At 41.9% G+C, this 19,609-nt stretch overlaps 1 protein-coding gene across 1 annotated transcript in view; it reads right to left on the bottom strand.

Moving 5' to 3' along the window:
• MRTFA (myocardin related transcription factor A) overlaps window positions 1-18,223 on the bottom strand; it is a 44,628-nt gene extending 26,405 nt beyond the window's left edge. The window contains exons 1-2 of the mRNA XM_042890431.1: window positions 17,708-18,223; window positions 291-356 (exon numbers count right to left, since the gene is read on the bottom strand). Of these exons, the coding sequence (XP_042746365.1) occupies window positions 291-356; window positions 17,708-17,834 (193 nt within the window). The 5' untranslated portion in view covers window positions 17,835-18,223. The remainder of the gene's footprint in view (window positions 1-290; window positions 357-17,707) is intronic.
• Window positions 18,224-19,609: the final 1,386 nt, after the last annotated feature.

Below are 19,609 nucleotides of genomic sequence, written 5' to 3'. Positions count from 1 at the left end.
TTCTAACAGCATGGTCTCCAGGAGACTTGTCTCCGCTACAATCAAACACAAATGTTCTTTTGGGGTATGGTTACGCTTGAAGCCATTTACTCTGCTCCTTGGTATCAAAGGAGGCCCCATACCTAGAGTACCAACCAAGGACAAAGTTCGGTGGAACTGGGTGGGGCTCCTGTATATGATGTTGTTCACTCAGAAATGGACAATTAGATCTTTCAGATCGTACACGAAACCAGTCTCAGCTCAAAAACAAGCACAAAAACATCAAGAGAAAGAGCTGAAGTGATACTTACGCGGCATGATCCCTTGGCTCACCAGCTCCTCCCGTGTGCGTCGCTGCTGGAGCTTCAACTGCAGCACTGCACAACAGCAGAGACAGGGAAGAGAAGGAAAACCATCAGTGTGAGAAGCAATTGAGCACACATTTTCAAATGCATCATTTTCTTCTTTGGATGTTCAGCGAGCAGCAGAACAAGCAGATCCCCTCCCGCCGCACTGCCCTGCACCGCTGCAATTGCAGAAGTGGCTGCAAGCATCGAGGTTTCCGTGTTCTGCTGTGGGTAACGAGGGGAGGAAGTTGCAAAGGGTCTTGGCAGGGTGATAAAAATGTGCACAGCCAGGGCTGTTTCTCAATTCTTTCTAGAGCATCAAGGTCTTACAAACCATTAATATTAAAAAACAAACAGAAGAACGCTGTCTGACAGTACTCCAATAAAACCAGAGTGACACTCCAACTGCTAATGACTCCTAAAAACCCAAATTACTTTGTGCAGATTAAATTGATCTGAGAAAATTATGGGTCATTAGGTTCTCTAAATTACAGGACCAATTTCCTTCCTCAACTGAGAAATTCTTTCACCTTCACAAACATCTCATGAAAATGAAATATCATGGCTATCTCTACAAGAGTCCTTATCCCACAGCAGAAGGAATCCCTCATCACTAGAATGTCCTCTACTTACTGGAGTGCAACAGAATATATGCATTACCTGTGTACGATGCAATTATCTATTTTTTTTTTTCAAATGCAAATGACCAGTTCACTCATAATTTCAGCAGCTAGATTTTAACAGCAGTTTCCATTCAAACTATATAATCAAAGCAAAATTGTAGAAGTTGTCCTTACAAATGTTCAAGGGCAACTTCCATACAAAAGGTATCTTGCAAAAGCAAAGAAACATACACGCACACACGCACCGATTTAGGACAACCTGAGAGAACAGACACTGAATCTCATCTGCAGTCAAGCCCAAGCTCTTAAGCACACTCAAGATAAAACAGTATGAATAGCATGGCATCTTCCTTGTTTAAACTTCAATTTCTCTGTCAAGTTCACGTTGTATAGTCCACTTAAGAGAAGTCCACACAGATGCAGCAGAACCACCAGAGAACAAAACTGTTCTACAATCTTATTACAACCCTTACACTTCCTTTCTTAAGTATTCTTTTGGTCCAGTACATTCATTTCCTACACTACACCCAAATTTATACTGTACACACCCTAAAGCAGAGATCAAAAAGCTTAAGCAGAAGATGGCACTTCACCTACTTGCATACATCAGCCCATTTTACCTGTCTCCTTAAACCTTCTGTCTGCCCTTTGCATTAATCTGAGCTACACCTTCCAATAGGGCATCTGGTCTTCATGTGAAGTTGGCGAAAGATGAAAACCCCATCACTTCTGTGGTTGCTTGCACAGCAGCTAATCATCCTCACCTCAGCTAGGCCGAACTTGCCTAGCTCCAGCTTCCAATGGCTCTCGACATTCTTTTTTGTTTTTCTTTTTTTTTTTGTTTACAACAATGTGAATATAATTCCTACATCTGAAAGCACTTCCACGTACAGTGTTCAACCCAGCTACCTCTCTTCTCTTACTTAAGCCAAAGCATTTCTCAGGGGGTTCAGGAGTGCTCCTGCACGGCTGGGTTGTTGCTAGCACTAATACAAAGAGGAGGCGAGACCTCATCCTCCTGCGAGCAATCTCAGCCCTGCCAGGTAACTCTCACTATGCGACATTTTTTCCACTCCTAAGCCATTTGGGGGGCTCATTTCTATACCCTAAACTAGCACATCTTACCAAATGTACACCAGCTAAGCACTGACTTATAGCATCCACCACCCTAGCTTTAAGTTCAGATAAGCTCAGCATTACTCATTTCTTCCCACTTACACATCTAGCAGTGTATCTGTCAGCTGGTTTTGCCACTTGGCTATTTATTTGGTGGGACCCCCTGCCTTCCTCACTGTGCCAGCTATCTCCTCCACTTACCTCCCCAGCTGACTCACCTTTTCCCCAGCACTAGGACATTCAGAGATGAGTTCTCCCACTCAGATGCAGACAGAATTTTCTGCTCCTTGGTGTACACACCTGTAGCTATGCACATTTCACCCAACTGTCCCCATTTGCCTATATTATCTTTTTTTTTTTTTTTTTTAAACCATCATTAAGATCATTTACGACTTCACTAATCTTTGTTCCTTCCACACCTTTAGCAGCGCTTGTTTCCAGGCCATGATGAGCTGATCCCAACTAGAAACTCTACCTCCTTTGATTACAGGCAGCTCTTAAACCACTTAAGCACGACATCATTATATTCAAAGACACTTTTAGAAACTAAAACATATTGCACTACGTTAGAGAACTTACACAAGTCTGTTACACCCAGGCAACAGCCCTGGAAACCAAATTTCCAGTATCAAAACAACAAAATTGTGCTTGAGCAGACCTGCTCTCCTAAAATGGAAAAGCTGCATAATAGGATTATACCGCTGCTCTTATTTAGATTATCAAATTTTCCATAGCTTTTTCCCCCTGGAACTGATATTAGATCACCCTCTGGTTACTCATTCTCACTTTTTCACTAGCAGTGCAAGGTTCTACTTCTCTTTCACTCCTCTGAAACCTCCCTACTACTACCAGACTTATTAGAAATCATTGTCAGTCAGACAGAACACAAACTTCACTAACAGCTCAAAAATCCCTTCCCGAATTCAGCTTCCCTTATGAATTTTCCAAATATAACTTAGTTCTATATCAGTTACCATCTGCTACCCTTTTTCTCTACTCATTTTATGCACCTATTATTTTTAAACATCACATCCCCGCACAGCAAGAAGTAGCAATTGTCAAGAGGACCAAACCAAAGAGTAGGAAAAAGGTCATTTTCTGGATATTTTTAATAGCTATTAGGCAATGCCTGGGATTAGTAAATGTATATGCATATTAAGCAGAACTTACAATCAGCACTTTTTTTCCCAATACAGTTTATTCTGGGAGGAGGGCAAAAAAAAAGGATTAATTCAGCTCACTTCTGAATTCATTTGGTTTAAATAAGTACTCAGAGTTCCAAACACCATTTTGTATATTTAGGAGATCACCTGTTTACGTGTGCAAGTGTGTGAACCCTATATATAGATTAACAGATGTCCCAAGAACCAATCCAAGGCTGTTCCATGTGGAGCTCAGCCAAGGGTCTAGAATGACCACAGAAATACAAAGTTACTCAAAGACAGACTGAGTGCAAGTCTTTCAATCACAAACCAACCATCTCCTGTTTCCTTTAAACCCGCAGTTAAAACTTTATATTAATTTCCAAGTCAGGAAAGAGCATATATCTGCTGGCTGGAAAATAACTCACGTCTCTCATAAAACTCATGTCTGTGTAACATTTTCTAAGCTTTGCATCCTTGTCTGATCCTCCCACCAGAAAATGAGAATGTCTGATCTATTTCATAAGTCTTGAAATACACTTAAATTTGGACAAGGCTTCTAGGTCTCTAATGGACTCCTTTGAGAATGACTAAGACACACCCCTGTTCACTGCAGGGGAAGTTGGGACTAGATGACCTTTAGGGGTCCCTTGCAACTCAAATGATTCTATGACTATGCTTCCAGAGCATCTGGAAGATGGTACAGTGAGTTGTTGGCAGCCATTTAGAAGCAGGGAAAAGCAGCACATCTGTGAGTGTGTAGCAACAGACAACACTGCAACACTACCTACTTAGTAAAGCTTTTAAAGAAACAGAGCAAGCTGTGACCACTTTCTGTTCATCTTAGCATAGAACTGCAGAACACTGAACTCATGGGCACTGTCTGCTAATGGCCGGTGGCAACAGAGACTGCACCCACACTGCACCCACACTGACCATAGTAACAGGGTGCCTCAGCAGCAAGCAGTGATAAGAACAAATATTTATGATGAGTAAAGTTGTTTTTTGCAGCTTGCCATCTATATCTGCAACAGCGTGTCTGCCCCTAGGTGTACCTACCTGAAAGCTCCTCAACTTCTAAAGCACACTGCATGCGTAACAGCGTGCACAGGGCTGCTGAAACTAGGCCACAGTCTCTGCATCTCAACTCCTTAGGAGAAAAAAAATACTTCGAGCCTATGTCACATACCGTGACAGATTTACAACAACAAATCAAAAAAATATTCTGTATTTCCTGTTGCTTGTAACCAGCAATGAGAGGTGTGCGGCTCTGAGCCTGCTGTGAGGCCCAACAGGCAGTATCCCCATTTCTGCCAACCTTTTCTCCTAAGGAAACCCCACAGACCCTGAAGGTGGCCTAAGCAAAGAGAGGGCAGGCAGAGTATGCAGCCCCGTGCAGAAATGGAGTGAGCAGAGACCAGAGCCATGTGCTGGCTGGTTGCCTGGTTGCTGGTGGAGACCACTGATCGATTTTCAAAGTTGGTGATTGCAGTTTGCCCTATGTAAAAATTCCTCCTTGCAACCCAATCGATAAGTCACGCGATTGGAATTGGAAAGAGAAACCAGCAAAGAGCAAGTGAAATTAGCCCAACCTCATTACCATAACTGAGGAAAGTGCAAGGCATTAAGTCAAAGCAGTGAAAAGCAAACCATGCACTTTAAGGCTCATTACGGGCCACGGTGCTTTACGTGTAAGTGCTCAGCACCTCTGCACACCCACGTGAGAGCCCAGAGTTGCAGCACGCTCCCCACTCCCAGGACAGCAGGAACACAAGCTGTAACACCAAACAGCTGGAATGCAACCAGCTCAACTACGATATACAGAAGTACAAGAAGGGTTTGACAGCATGGGATAGCTAGTGAGGAAAACCATTGCAGCTATTTGTGTAACACTAACTTCAATATGATAGCATGTTACCACAGCTTTGAGAGGCAAAGCCCCATTCCAGCCATCCCTCAGCCACCAGCAGCCATTCTAATTACATCAAGAATTTTTTCCTAGCTTCTGCTACATTAAATAGTCACATCTGACCAGCAGCTGTGGAATATGCAGTACATCAACCCCTGGTTTCAGTGGACGTCGTATCTTTGGTTTACGACAATTTCAATCACTAGGAGATGTATGGAGAAAGCTTTCCCCCGACACCACAAATGGTCTCAGCGCTATTTTGGCTGCTCCTGCTTACAACAGAAAGGCTGACTTGCATCAGCCCTTCCATGCTTCAAGGGGAAGCCAGATTACATCCCAGGTCAGACACCAGCAAGAAGAGCACGTGGCCACCTTCAACAGCAAAACCCTTCTGGACTGAGGCAGCAAAGGGTGCTATTCTATGGTGTCAACAAGAAGCTACAAAAGATGACAGCTCTATGAGTCTGTGACCAATGAGTGAGTACACAGCGGTCAAAATGAATTTTGAAAATAATTCTCAAATTGCTCAGGTTGATAATTTTTTCTGAGCTGCCTTTTGTGCAGTTGACTACAGCAGCCCACGATGTGGAATTTGCTAGAAAGCTGGGTGCCAACAAAGAAAAGCCAACTTTGGGGCCCATTTTAAGGGCAATTTTCTCAGGCTAACAGCGTTTTAATCCACTAACTGCTGATGGGAAACACACGCTAGCTTTGCATTTAAGCAGACTGTGCAGTTAGCAGAGAAGCATTTAAGTGAAGCAGACTGTAAATGACACCCAAACTGCAGGGATTATATGGCAGTTTGCTACCCAGGCAAGGGGCTGCCAAAAATCTGTGTCCCTCTGCGAGGTGAAGGAGAAGCAGCAGAGTGCACAGCTGATGCTCAGTCTGCAAGCAGCCACTGGTGCTGCAAGCAGCATCCCTGTGATTAGATTCATTTGGATGCATTTACAAGAACAGCTTGGAGTGAGCCTGAGCAAAGGGACCGTTAAGCAGAAGTTTATTTCTTTACTACGTGAGATTATCTCACATTTCACTACCTCTTTTCTCCGGTGCAGCAACAACAGCTGCTATTAAAATGCAGGCAGTTTCCTCATCTCTTCCTTAGCAACCATACTATGGCAAAAATTTGGTTTGGGAGGGCGAGATGGAGAATTGGTTTAGTCTCTCAAAGTGCTGCAAGGACTTTTTGCACTAGAGGCATACTTCACTGACTTCTATTCATGCTGCGCTCGCCTGTTCATGCGAGGCAGGATTGAGGTCCATCTCGCTGCAGCCAAGGAGGAGGTCTGGGCCACACCTCCTGAACAGGAAACAAAACCAGCATCTGAGTGGATCCTTGCTGCAGGTCCTGTGAACAAACGATTTCTTAGCAGCACTGCAGCAATCAGCACATCCAGCTGCAATATGCTTAGGTGGGCAGGTGTCTCATACAATTTGGGTGATATATATGAGTGCTGACAACCTCCTTACCCAGCTTGCCCAAGGACAGATGAACATTGACACAAGGCCAACCAGGAGGTTGAACTTCAATGCCATTTCAATAGCACTTCAAGTACAAAGGACTTGAAACCTTTCTCACGACCACCTTTTCTTATTCTCTTGAGAGCACAACTCATTGTACATATGGGAACAGGAATACAATTCTCAAAAAAACAGAACAGATCCTCTACCTCCAAAGCTACAACCATCAGAATATTTCACAGTAGGTGGGCAAGCAGTAATCCAGGGATGCAATGTGGGTCATGCAGTGCTAGATTTTTTTCCATTCAGCACTTCAAAAAGCTTTTTAAAAGCAGCTGTTAAGTATAGAAAAGGCATGAGTCTGGGCATCTCAGCTGGACATTTAAGAACACAAAGAGAAGGAAGAGAGAAAATAAACCAGCTTTCACTCTCAGGACAAGAAGAGCTGGTTTCTTGATAAAATCATTCTCTTCAAAGTTTCTGTAGAATTTTACAGCTCAAAATGTTATTGGATTGTATACGATCATGACCAAGACATGCAGTCCCCAGAGGCCTGCTGACAGATGAGATGCTGCATAGCGGTGGCCCAAAGGCCTGGCTCCGGATGCCAGAAACAAAATTCAGTGACAAGGCAAAAGCTTTTTGTTGGGAAGATGCTGTTGGAAGAGAAGTATGAAATAGGAATCATCTTTCAAAATGTTTTTAAAGTATGAGGACATACTTGTATGTGTTATCATGTAATGAGTCCATGTCACGAGGCATTAACTCTTTTAGTGCAGTTACACAAATATGGATTCTTTGATATCACTCATGTAGCAGAATCAAAGATCCCAACCTACCGAAGAAACTGGTCCCAAAAGAATATGGAATGAGAAGCAAATACACAACCAAAAGCAAAAGGATCTTCTCCATCCTCACACACTACCACAGGGTAGCTTGCACACACCACTGAGCACAGAAGAACCACCTTACCAGGTCATTTTTGAGGCTTCAATATCAAATTCAACACAATGCCAAAATCAAAGTAATCTAAATTTTAAGATGAATTTCAAAGACAAAGCCATCATTCACAGCAATTCTAGTTTTGTGACCAGGTAACATTACCAAACAGACAAAAGCAGTAGCATAGTAGAAGTGTAATGACATAACATGATCTAACCTCAAGGAAGGACCAAATCCTGTTCGGTGCTTCTCAATGGTTGAGTCAGCACTGCAGTTCTACACTGGTGCAATGTGCAGGTGTGGAAGGAAGAACAGGTCCATAGACTCAGCAGTTTACAAACTCAGTCTTCAGTTTCACGGACACGTTTACTATGCAGGTACTGCTCACATATGTACACTGAATAGATGCACAACTTTATTACTACTGCAATCCAAAAGTTACACCAAATTCTGCACATCTCTTGTTATGTTAGTTTAAAAGAAACACCAGCAGTCGCTGTGGATTTTACAGCACTTGCCTTTACCTTCTTCCTTCCTAGTTTGTTTAAATTCCTGCAATTCCATACAATCTTGAGGTGGTTAATGAAATTTTGCTCATTGCTTTTTAATGCAACATAAGCTTTGTTTTCTTACTAGCATTTTGAGTCAGATAGATATATTTCATATTATTGTACATATGAGATATGTTAGTACATTAGTCTTTCCATCTAACACAGAGAAGCCCCCTCTAACAGCCCACACTTAATAGCCCATTTCAGCACTCACTGAAACTGTGAAAATAGGCCTTTGACAAATGAAGCTGGCATTTTTAGTGAAATATGCAACATGTAAAAGTGTGCAACAAGCTCATCAACAGGAAAAATGGGTCTTCCTTCTGTGCAATGTATCCATTCCTATAGAATTATTTAGTCCCAGAAATACTGGTTAGGTGAAAGCCAAGGATGTGAATAGCCAGGCACATATCCCTATCTATGGAATCTGGCTACCACGCATGATCCAACAGGATGACCTGTAACAAAATACCTAGGTGGAAAGGTCTCCTAAAATTGACACATCAGTATCATGAGACAGTAAGTACGTAACTACCTCCTGTTATCTGTGATGAGTGCTTGTTGATGCCATCTGTATATCCATTGTTGCTATCTATAGCTGGAAGGGAAGCCTGGAGGGAAAATTCTGACTTCATAGAGAATTTCCCAACTTGCCACATGAAGTCAAATCACAAGTCCATACTGATTTATATGTTTCCATGAAACAACAAACAAGAAAGAACCAACATTGCCCTTAGCCACCTTGCAAAAAAGACCCCAGAAAGAAATTCTCCGAGATAACTTAACATGACATGGCAGATGAGGACAAATGAAGGAAAAAGGAGGAACGGACAGACATATCCTGACAGTCAGATCTACAGCTGTCTCCTAAAGAGACAGAACAAAAGCCAAGCTGCATTAGGGAAAACACACTTGTGCTCTTTTCGTTTCATTCTTGTACAAACAGAGGCATCTCTGCCTATAAGAAGTAAGAGCTCCAACAATCTTATTTCCCTTAAAGCCAAGACATCAGAGTTTTTTTTGTTTTGTTTTGTCTAAAAATTATACAGGAGACAGGTAAAAGAATGCTTAGAAACAACAGAATCTCAGTGATTTTTCAGACTATTTTAAATCCCTCGTTCAAGGGACAACACACGTTTGTGCATTCCTATTAAGCAGAAGAAAAATCAATTCTTGAGAGAATGCCAAGTCATAAAACGCACGATTGATTACGCACGTTTATCATATTAGATTTAATGAGGAAAAGCTTTCCATGCCTCTTCCCGCAACAAGAGACGCGACAGCGCATTTTTCCTTTACAGCTCAATTTCTGCTGCACACAGAGCTCCTGTGCTCTACCAACCTCTCACATCAAGGCCAAACCTTCCCCGAACACTTCTCAAGGACTGCACTGGCCCAGAAATTCAGCCTTCCTTCTACTTCAGGGCACCCTCTACAGATAGAATTTCTCAGCTCCCTTCACAGAAACTACCTCCTGGTGAAGACATCACAGCATTTCTGTACAAAAAGATGGGATCCTTAGACATATGAGCTGTATTATTGGGTTTTCCACCAAACTTAGGAATCAATTCTACATTTCTAAGATTTTCATATTTGAAGAAGTGGAAACCAAATGCAAATTAAAGCAAATGCTTTTTTTCACAAGTGGTAGAAAAAAAGGACTTTGAAGTATGCAAATTCAAACACAAAACCAGCATTTCTTTGGAAGAACTAATTAACTGATTAAAAAGGGATCTTGGAAAGTGGGTCTTTATAATTTTAAATTAGCTGGCTTTAGCATCCCTCTCCCAGCTTCAGTCTGTTTGACTGTGCTGACAGTTACTTCACAGGACATGAAACAAATTGGGGTTTGCCCAGCATACATACTGCACGCAAAATACAAGCTCAGGGCATTCCCTATCCACCTAGCATTCCTGCCACCAGCTACTGTCCAAATCACAGCATCCTCTTTTAGCTAGAAATTCAGGTAGATGCTACAAGGAACTACTGCACTTCCTTATGAAAAAAACATCTTTGCTGTTTCCTCAAAGAACATATGCCACAGCCATGACATAGAATGACAGAACAGCCTATGTTGGAAGGGATCTTAAGGATCATCTAGTTCCAGCCCTCACTCACCACATCATGCAGCTCAAGTCCACATCAGGCAGCTCAGGTCCATATCCAACCTGGCCTTGGGTGCTTTCAAGGATGGGGTATCGACAGCTTCTCTGGGCAGCCGGTGTCTTCCCACTCTCTGAGTAAAAAATTTTTTCTAATATCTAACCTAAATTTTCACTTTTTTAGTTTAAAACCATTTCCCCTGGTCCTATTACTATTAGATTGTATAAAAGTGAGGTTTGAATAAAGATCCCCACCTTTTTACTGCAACAACTTGCTGCATTCTTTACAGTCAAGGGACAGAAATTCTACTGTCATTGTGTTTGTACTTGTGGAAAAGTTCTAAGTTTCAGCTATGGTCATTGTGTATTGTACACTGTACAGTAGAAGTCAGTTCCTCCACAGCAGCACGGTATGGAAGCTGATCCTCAGAGTTCACTTTACACACAAAAAGCACATAAAATCCCCTCAAGCTCAACTGTGATCATAACACACCTGTCTGCCACTTTTTGCTTTCTTTTTGCATATTGCTTCCTTGCAAACGTCTAGACTTTAGATCTCCAGAACACTTTGGTTTGGGTGTTGAGCTTTTTTTTTTTTTTTTTGCATAAGAGAAGTTCCACAACCTTAAACACAGATCAGGGGCTATACTTCATGTGCTTCTTAAGTGCCATCATTGCTGTAAGTACCTAAATAATATAATTTTGTGCAAAAAGTCAACCAGCAAAATAAAAATTAAAAAAAAAAAAAAAAAAAAAAAAGAAAGAAAAAAACACCCAAAAGCAGCAGACTACAGCAGCTTGTGTGACCACTTGACTTCAGCCTGGTGGACAAATTCTGCGGGTGTTTCAATAGCTCCTGCTGGCTCAGAGTTCTGCTGAAGGCCACAGAGGAGCAGCAGGTACCCCCACACTGCCTCATCCGCTGTCAGAGGTGAGCTTTTGCTAATGTTCAGAACAAAGCAAGTGAAGGGCAGACACATTTCCTTTCCATTGCTCCTTGCAGTGAAGAGGCAGCAGAGATAGCTTCGTGGTGACTGCACTTGCAAACCGCTGTAGTTAGATTCACAGTCACACGTCGGTCCTGAAGACACCATCCTTGTACTGAACTGCCTACAGTCAATGTGACAACTATTATTAGCAGCTGGGAAAGTCTCTCAGTGAGGCACAAAGGCACTGTTAGTTTAGTATCTACTCGTAAAATGTCATCTGTCACTTCCGAATGGCACAATTTGAGATCTGAGCATGGAAAAGGAGGTAAGCTGCAAGCAGGCTTGGGATATCCATTCATAAGTATCATGTGGAAAGAAGTGTGAAAGCTTTGGAAAGTGAAAATGAAGAAAAAGAGCATCAGAAAAGCATCACATGGAGCATTTTGACAGGGGCACCAAAATAAGAATGAAAACATTAGAACTGAAATAGGGACAGGTTACACGCTGCTTGCAATGATGAGCAAATGACATGAAGGGCATGTATATGGTCTGGCTTCCAGCACTGCTGCGCAATTTGCTGAGATAAGCAATGAAAGAACATAGCTCCTACGGCATGCCATTCCTACCAAATAACCCACAGCTGTATTCTCCATGCATTTAATACTACAGAAATAATAAGCAGCACAAATAAACTTTACATGGAGAAAGCTGAAAGCAGATCTGTTCTCTCAGACAGCCAAAGGGTGTCCATCCCTCAGTTCTGCACAACAGCCCAGCCGTGCAAAATGTTTGTGCCCTGCCAAGTGTGCCTGTGCAGAAGGTTATCAATCAGATGTGCAGCAGAGAAGTTGGGGGAAGTACTGGGCCCTCAGACTCTGTGAGCTTCAGCTCTGTGAGCTGCCTCTGGGCATGGAGGCCTCAGAACAAGGTCTTTGTAGGCACAGCTGCAACATATGATGCCTGCATCTACCATGGAGGAAAAACAATTATCAACAATCTGTTAAAACTTCTGAGTAGTTGCCTTTTTTACAAAAGATTTTCTTTACAGCTGTTTACTTTTGAAAAGCTGAATTAAAACGAGATTGTCCAGAAAGCCTGGATGTCATCAATTTTCACCATCAATTTAGGAAGGAATCCATGCCCCGAGCTGAACGTCCCCTCCCTGTCATTGACTTTCTCAAACATTCCTTACTAACTTCATCAGACTCAGTCTAACTTCCGATGGCAGAATTGCAGACTAGAAAGTTTGAGCCTTGATTTTCTTGGAAGAATACTTACTACATCATATAAGCCTTCTTACAGTTCTACACACCTCACTGAATATGGAGAAAAATTCTGAATACACTGATCAGCAAAAAACATTTAGTGGTTCTGACTCGTAATCACTGTACTGTAACGTACTTCAACTACTGCAGGTCTGCTCTTTCTTTCAGATACTCCATGCTAGTAAATTTTACATAGCAACAAGGCAGAACATTGCATATACCTCCACTAGCCCAAGTTAGCAAAGCAAAAAAGAGCCATGAGTTCTGCTTTAAATTATGCCATTAATTAGATTATGCATCCACTGAGAGGCCTCCTGCAAGGAGAAGGAACAGGATTTGCCCATCTGGACTCACTGTATCTCTTTGTTAAATAAACTTAAGCTATGTCAGGGGCCATATTCTGTTTTCTACCATAGGCTGCAGAAGTTCTTGCCAAGAAATATGTTGCTTTAAATTTTGAATCAAAATTTATTGATGCAGCAGGTGACAAGATTGGTAATTTGATGCTGAGAAAAGATTGGGTAGATAGGAGTCAGGGCACTGAAATGAAAGATCAAAACAGGCACTTATTTTTTGGTTTAGATATTCTTTAAGTCGTTAATCAATGATTTACAGGAGTGAGAGAATGCTGAAAAATCTGAGGTGAGTAGTGACATATCTCACAGTTGATGAAAGGACCACAATTAGATTTACATGGGCAGCCTGATGTGGATCTCAAAGACATGAGCAACTGTCACCGGCCCTTATCTTCTCTGGGAAGGAGAGCTGCAGTGACATCTGTCTGGCAAGAGCTCTAAACAAGCATATCAGCTCCAGAAGTTGTTTCTGGATGCAAAACAGGCAATCTGAGCTTAAGCATTACAATTTTGTTTTCAAAAAAAGCATCTACTTTTCAACAGCTGCCAGGAAGTCTAAGCATCAATCATTAGCTCCTTAAAAGTACAAACACAGATCTTTTCTTAAAAAAATACAGAAAAACAAATAATTATCAAAAAAGCAATAATTACAAGGCTGTGTGTCTTTTTCAAGCTTTATAAAAATATTTTCTTGTTGCTAGGAATATCAGTGCCCCAGCACTACGGCTGTTGAACATGAAGCTCTCAGCTCAACTGTGAAGAAAATCCAGTTGATGGGGCAGGAAAATACTGCAAATTTTACTTGGTATCATTACCAGTTCAAAGCATTGTCTGCATAAATGCTATTGACAGCTGCACTCCTTGCACTGCACCCACTTTATATTCTTTTCATTTCTGCACATGTTGAGTCCTTACATCTCCTTACTCCTGCAGGTCTGAGACTGAAACTCATTCCTTTTAGCATTACTTTGTGCAAATGAAAACTATTATAGTAGATCTTTTCTGAAAAAAATGAATTAGATCACAGCGAGGTAAACAAGTTAGCCTTTGCCCCTCTTCTCCTCCTCCTCCCCCCATTCCCAGCATGAAAATAGCTAGGGCTAAAGCAACAGCTGGGGATCATTACACTGACAGGAATAGTTCAGTAAACTCCAAGAGGGGAGAACATGTCATATCCAAAAAAACAAAAAACACATTAGGGCAGCAGGACCAAAAAAAATATGTGAATTCAGCTTCAGGGATAAAGTGATGACTCGCTTTCTACTGATAAAAGACTGACTTATGAAAACACTGATCAGTCAATGTTAACCCTTTCCTGAAGCTTCCCACTCTTGATGACTTATGCCATAAAATTAACAAATACCCTGAAACACCTCTAGTCTTCAAAGTCAAATGAAGCATACTGCGGATTTAATAGAAATAAATTGCCTGCTTACTGCCAACTTTGAGCCACTTTACCTTAATACCTCACTAACTTACCTTCCCCGTGCCATGCATTTGCAGAGTGGCTGCAGAACAAGGCTACAGAGACTAACCATACACACTGGCTGTACCTCTGGATTTGCAAAAAGGAAAGCCAACAAGTTAACCTCCCATATATTTGTTACATTTTCTATGCTTTTCTGTGTCATATTTGCCTACACCGTTCTGAATTTTGGGATACGTGAGGCCATTCCTCGGAATTGCTGCAGTGACATTTTGTGACTGGTTTCTGATGGTCCTTATCCATGTATTTGCAGAAGGCATCGCTTTAACATCTCCCCCAGCATCTTCAGGTTCACCCTGAAGGAGGAAAACATCGCTCAACCTTGACAGAAAAAGGCCAGCCCACATTTCTGCGAGATGCCTGGGATGCACTCTTGCTGGGGATGCCCTTGAAGTTGAAGCCTCCCTATCCCTATGGGCAGGTTCTTCTGCCCTCTGCTGGAAGAGGCACGGGCCACCCAGCAGCCTTACCTTCAGGTCTTGGGAATTAGGACAATGAGGCCTAGATCGCTCCTGAAGAAAGCTAAATATTAACAAGCACTTGCACGACTCCTGATCTCTTCAAAGTGCTGAACAGATATTAATAGTTTAATCAAAGGCTAAGCTAACTCAAATTACCTCACATTTGCTGCGGACCAAGAATGTGCACGCAGTTACCACAGATCAGATGGCCTGCAGTAACTTGTTCGTGCCGGGGCCCCAACACACAAATCTTGGAAAAAGACAGCTGAATTTCACTGTCAGGCTCTCAGTCGCATTGAGCATTTTTTGACGCGAGGACTTCCCAAAATAAAAGCTTGAGAGCAATGAACAAAAGACTTTGCAAAGAGGTAGAAAAGTTGGAATTCGCTTTTGGAAGCGTTCACTTCTACACCAGAGCCATGAGTGCTCATCAGCTTTAGAGAGGCTTTCTGGAATTTTCTAAAGCTTGCAATTCCTTCCTCCTGCCTTTCATCAGGAGCTCCCACCCCGTTGTGCTAAGAGGCCTAAGAGCTGCAAACTAAACTCTGGTATTTGAAAACTAAATCACTCCAAGGCACTGTTTGATGGAAAACATGTTTATGGCTTTTTGGATTCTAGGAATTTTACAAATAACTGCTCCAACACGTACTTTGAAAAATACAAGCACGTGTCCTTTGACTTCCCCACGTCAAATGAATTTGTGTGTGGAAGGGATCAGAAGTTCCAGATCACTTTATGTCAAGTTCCACTTCAAAAAAAAAAAACCAAAAACACTAAATCAGATTCTGGATAGCATGTTTTCCAAAGACAATAAAACAAGATAAAATTTATTCCAGATAGCCACTACTCATAAGATCACAAAGTAAATAGGAGCGAACCTTGTCAGCACAATGCAGACACCTCTTTTTTTGCTTGGCTTTACTAAGAAGTGAAAGCAAAGCGACGCCCATCTATTTGTGGGTGGTAAAATGTGAGGAGAGAAGGAAATTAATTTTCTGTCCTTGATGGTAACAAAATTAAGCTGTTCCATTTTTTGCCAAAAATAAGGTACAATGGTCCTTAGAATTTCATTCAGCTCAGTGGTAATTAGTGACTTCCGTAGCTTCTGTAAGGGCTCACATATGATTCCTTCTGCTTCTCCACCGCCTCTAAGATTTGGCTCTGCAAAATACAGCGAATGCTACAGCATAAATACAAAAGGCATCCTGAGATCACAGGAGACTTGAACGGAGCCGCAGAAAAGCTAAAGGGTTATTCTGTACTCCTCTGACATGAAAGAAGTTGGCAGCACGTATTTCTCTTTCCTATCCTTCCTGTTTGGTAGCTGGTAGCAAAAAGCTTTCTCCATTGCATATTAAAATATCATGAATTTTAGGCATGTGGTTGGGTATGGAGGGAGGACTGATTAATATCATTGAACTTTGCAGAGACAACACAACTTTTTCAAAATACAAGAATTCAATGGTCTTAATTCACTTCAACTTCAGATGGCAGCAAGCATTCCTCTATTGATTACAGTACTATAAGATTACATTTTCCTCACTCTACATTTGATCCCACTGTAGAATGCTTGTGATATTTAGTGACTGGATGAAAGATGTATCCTGGCACATCCAAAGGCTGAGCGCTCACCTTCTGTGAAAATCAATGCCTTGCAAATACAAGACAGCTGCAAGTTTGGGGGTTTGGGTCTGGTTTGTTTTTCCCTCTGAAGACTGATGTATAGCAGGTCTTTGTCTCCAGAGCAGACAGAAGCCACCTGGGAATACCATTTATACTAAAGGATTTACTAGTCCCAAATTTTAATTCGGCTTTTGTTTTCTTTTCTGTTTCTACCCTTGTTCTACAAGGAGTATTCCAGTGAAAACCAGCAACAAAAATAGTGATATCTTAAAAATTAATAGAACGATTACTCCTGATTATCTGATAAAGGGGCATGGTATGGGGAATGACAGTAGGGGTAGAAACTTAACAGTTCTGTATGGCAGCCTCAGTAGTCCAAGAGCTGTATGTGAGAGAAGAATCCTCTAAATGCAACTGCTAAAATGGTCTTCTACTCACCAGCCATCTCCCTGTAACAAATACGCCTTTATTCTATCCAACCTTCTGTTCTCAACTTCGACCACTCTTTACTTTTTGATCCAAATTGTCATTGCAAGTCATTTTTCTCTCCTCTCAGATCACATTACCCACTCTTAAAATCACTCATCACCTTACTTCTCAGGCCACTGTGTTCAAGACCTTTGTTCAATCCTTCAAGTCCTTATTAAAATTCCACTTGCAGTAGTGAATCCACTACTTCTTACAAATATAACTCTTGTTTATTTGTCACTGGCATGTTGTTACGTTCTGTCATTCTACCCTGTAATCTTTTCCCAGTTCCCATTGGTTGCTGTTTATTATGTTGCTCACTATGAATGGATCACTGTCTGGACTCATCTTCTCAATCTTTTCTTCAAATTCATTCTTGTCATAGATAACACTCCTTGAAAATTGACACAGAATCATTCAGAATTGTCAAATCCCTATAAAATTCATGTGAATTCATAGGAGAATTATCTAATACTGAATCTTACTCAGATATACATAAGCCATTCCTTCCACACTCTGCAAACCGCAACATGGAAACTTAAAACACGATATTCTATCCCCTTCAAGACTGAGTTGCCACTTCAAGATAAGCCTTCATACTTCAATAAAATAGCCTTAAAACACTGTTTACAAGAGCTCTACAGGCATTGAGAGAGAAACTGAAACTTGGAAAGGTAAAGATTCAAACACAAATGAAATTGCCCCGAGGTGCAGCACTGCATGTCACTGCACACAGGGCTCCGACCTCATCCTGTCATGCTTACAAGCGCCCTCAGGAACAACAGGTCACCGGAGTCATAGGGAAACCCAAAATCTGGACAACTGCCCAGGCTGGACAGAAAAAGAAAAAGCAGGCAGATTCTACATGGAAGGAAAAAACAACAACAACAACAACACAAACCAATTATGCAGTGCCTAAAATGAAGAAAGCAGATACTGCTAACCTTCTCGCAAGCTGTGGTATGAATCCTGATATGTGCTTGAACAGCTCTTCCCTTGCTTTGCCACAGTCTCTGCAAGCGGCACAATCCCGACATAGGTAGGCTGGAGTGTCTTGGCTTTATCCAACATATTAGAGGAAATCCCTGGACCTGAAGGCCGATTCTGCAGCACAGGAGGCGTCCCCGCTAATGGAAAGGGTGCTTAATCCTCACAAGAGACCAAACCACACAAACCCTCGCTACCAGGTTTCTGTCACTGTACCGAGAAGGAGAGTGGAAAAAAAATCAGTTTACTGCTGGATTCCAAGACTGTGCTTGCATAGGAACACAGAGGTATGCGAGGCACAGACAAAGCCTGACAGCCAACATCTAAAGATTAAAATCAGCAAGCCTCTTGGTAAAACTCGTCTTCCTACTATCTCAAAGCTCAGGCAGAAACTCCTCTACTTCAGCAAGCGGCTGTAAGCATTCAGGAGCCCAGTATGCAGAGCAGTGCTTATCAACAGATGCGTGGACTTCTCCGTGGGGCCACTGGCAGTAACAGCCAACCTCATTCACCCAAAATAGTGAACAGTTGGTTCTTCTACTCACGCCGCAGACACCTGCCAGACAGGCAATGCCATGTGATTCAGCACTGCCCTCTGCACCTCCCAGCTGCAAACACATGAACCAGGAGCACATCACTGCTCTGCCAGCAGCAGTCACGCCGTCTCTTCTTCTTTCCTATTCCAACTATTATAAACTGAATTTTGGTTGTGGAGAAAGCTCAAATGAGTACTGTGGAAACAGACTTTACACGCATTTGCTTTGAGACTAACTAAAGGCAACTGCAGGTTACTTCACTGCAAGCATGAATGCCTGCCTCTTCCTACCTTCAATCTTTTCTCTTGACTTACTAGAAACACCCAGATAACCAGCAGCCTCCAGGCAATACACTTCTGCAAGCACCAGAATCGCACAATCCATGCTTGTTTAGATGCAGCTGTCTCACCTGGAGATTATTTAATTCATATAATGACTGTATGTCATACGGCTGTCAGTCTGCAGATACACATTCTACCCAACAAGGTACTGGAACTGGAAGTGGCTGGGGAAAAGCACGCTGCATCCTAACAGCAGTGGGACAGCCAGTGTTCTGTTGTTCCTTAATCTCATGCAATGAAGACCGAGCAAATAAAATAAATAAAGATGCTGGGGGGGGGGGGGGGGGGGGGGAAAGAGAGTTGTTCAATGAAAACACACACTTGGAAAAGGTATTTCAGTATCTTTACAGACTATTCAGCAAAGCATGAATAGTAATTAATGTCAACATACGAGACTGAAGCAAGACAGCCTTCATGGCACAGATAAGGTGAATACTCCAAACCTTACAGGAACAGTCTGCCATTTTGTATTATGGCCCCCATCAAAACAGGGCTGACATTCCTCATCTCCCAATGGTCTGAGTCATGTTACAGAGTGAGGCTGCGGTAACAGCCACGAGAAGAAAATCTCTTTAATAATGAAGCTACAATCTGCAAAAAGTGGTGTTCAACCGAACATAAAAACCCCAACTTTAACTGTGCCGTTAGCAGCATGAGAAGTCATCCTTTAAGTTACAAACTAGAAACTAAAGTAATGAATTTTAACATTTTATTAAACCGTGATTCGAGACTGCATCAGTGACACTTCTGAGCTCCTGCAGCAGCCCTCCTCTTAGATGACCTTCACTCAAAAGAATCCAAACTCTAAAGTTACTATGGGTAAAAAAATATGTTTGGTTATAATGAAAAGCTCCACAATAGCATTATTTCTAAATTACCAATGCAAACCATTAACACGCTCTCATCTTAAATTTAGGATTTGTAAAAGTCACGTAAAGATTCAGTTTCACGCTGAACTTTGGCCAATAAGTTCATATTACTG

The sequence above is a fragment of the Lagopus leucura genome, unplaced genomic scaffold (genome assembly GCF_019238085.1).
Source record: "Lagopus leucura isolate 7727_CA_CO unplaced genomic scaffold, USGS_WTPT01 Super-Scaffold_100159, whole genome shotgun sequence".
Classification (NCBI taxonomy): domain Eukaryota; kingdom Metazoa; phylum Chordata; class Aves; order Galliformes; family Phasianidae; genus Lagopus; species Lagopus leucura.
The sequence above is the reverse complement of the archived record's forward strand: the minus strand, read 5'-3'. Positions and strand labels throughout refer to the sequence as shown.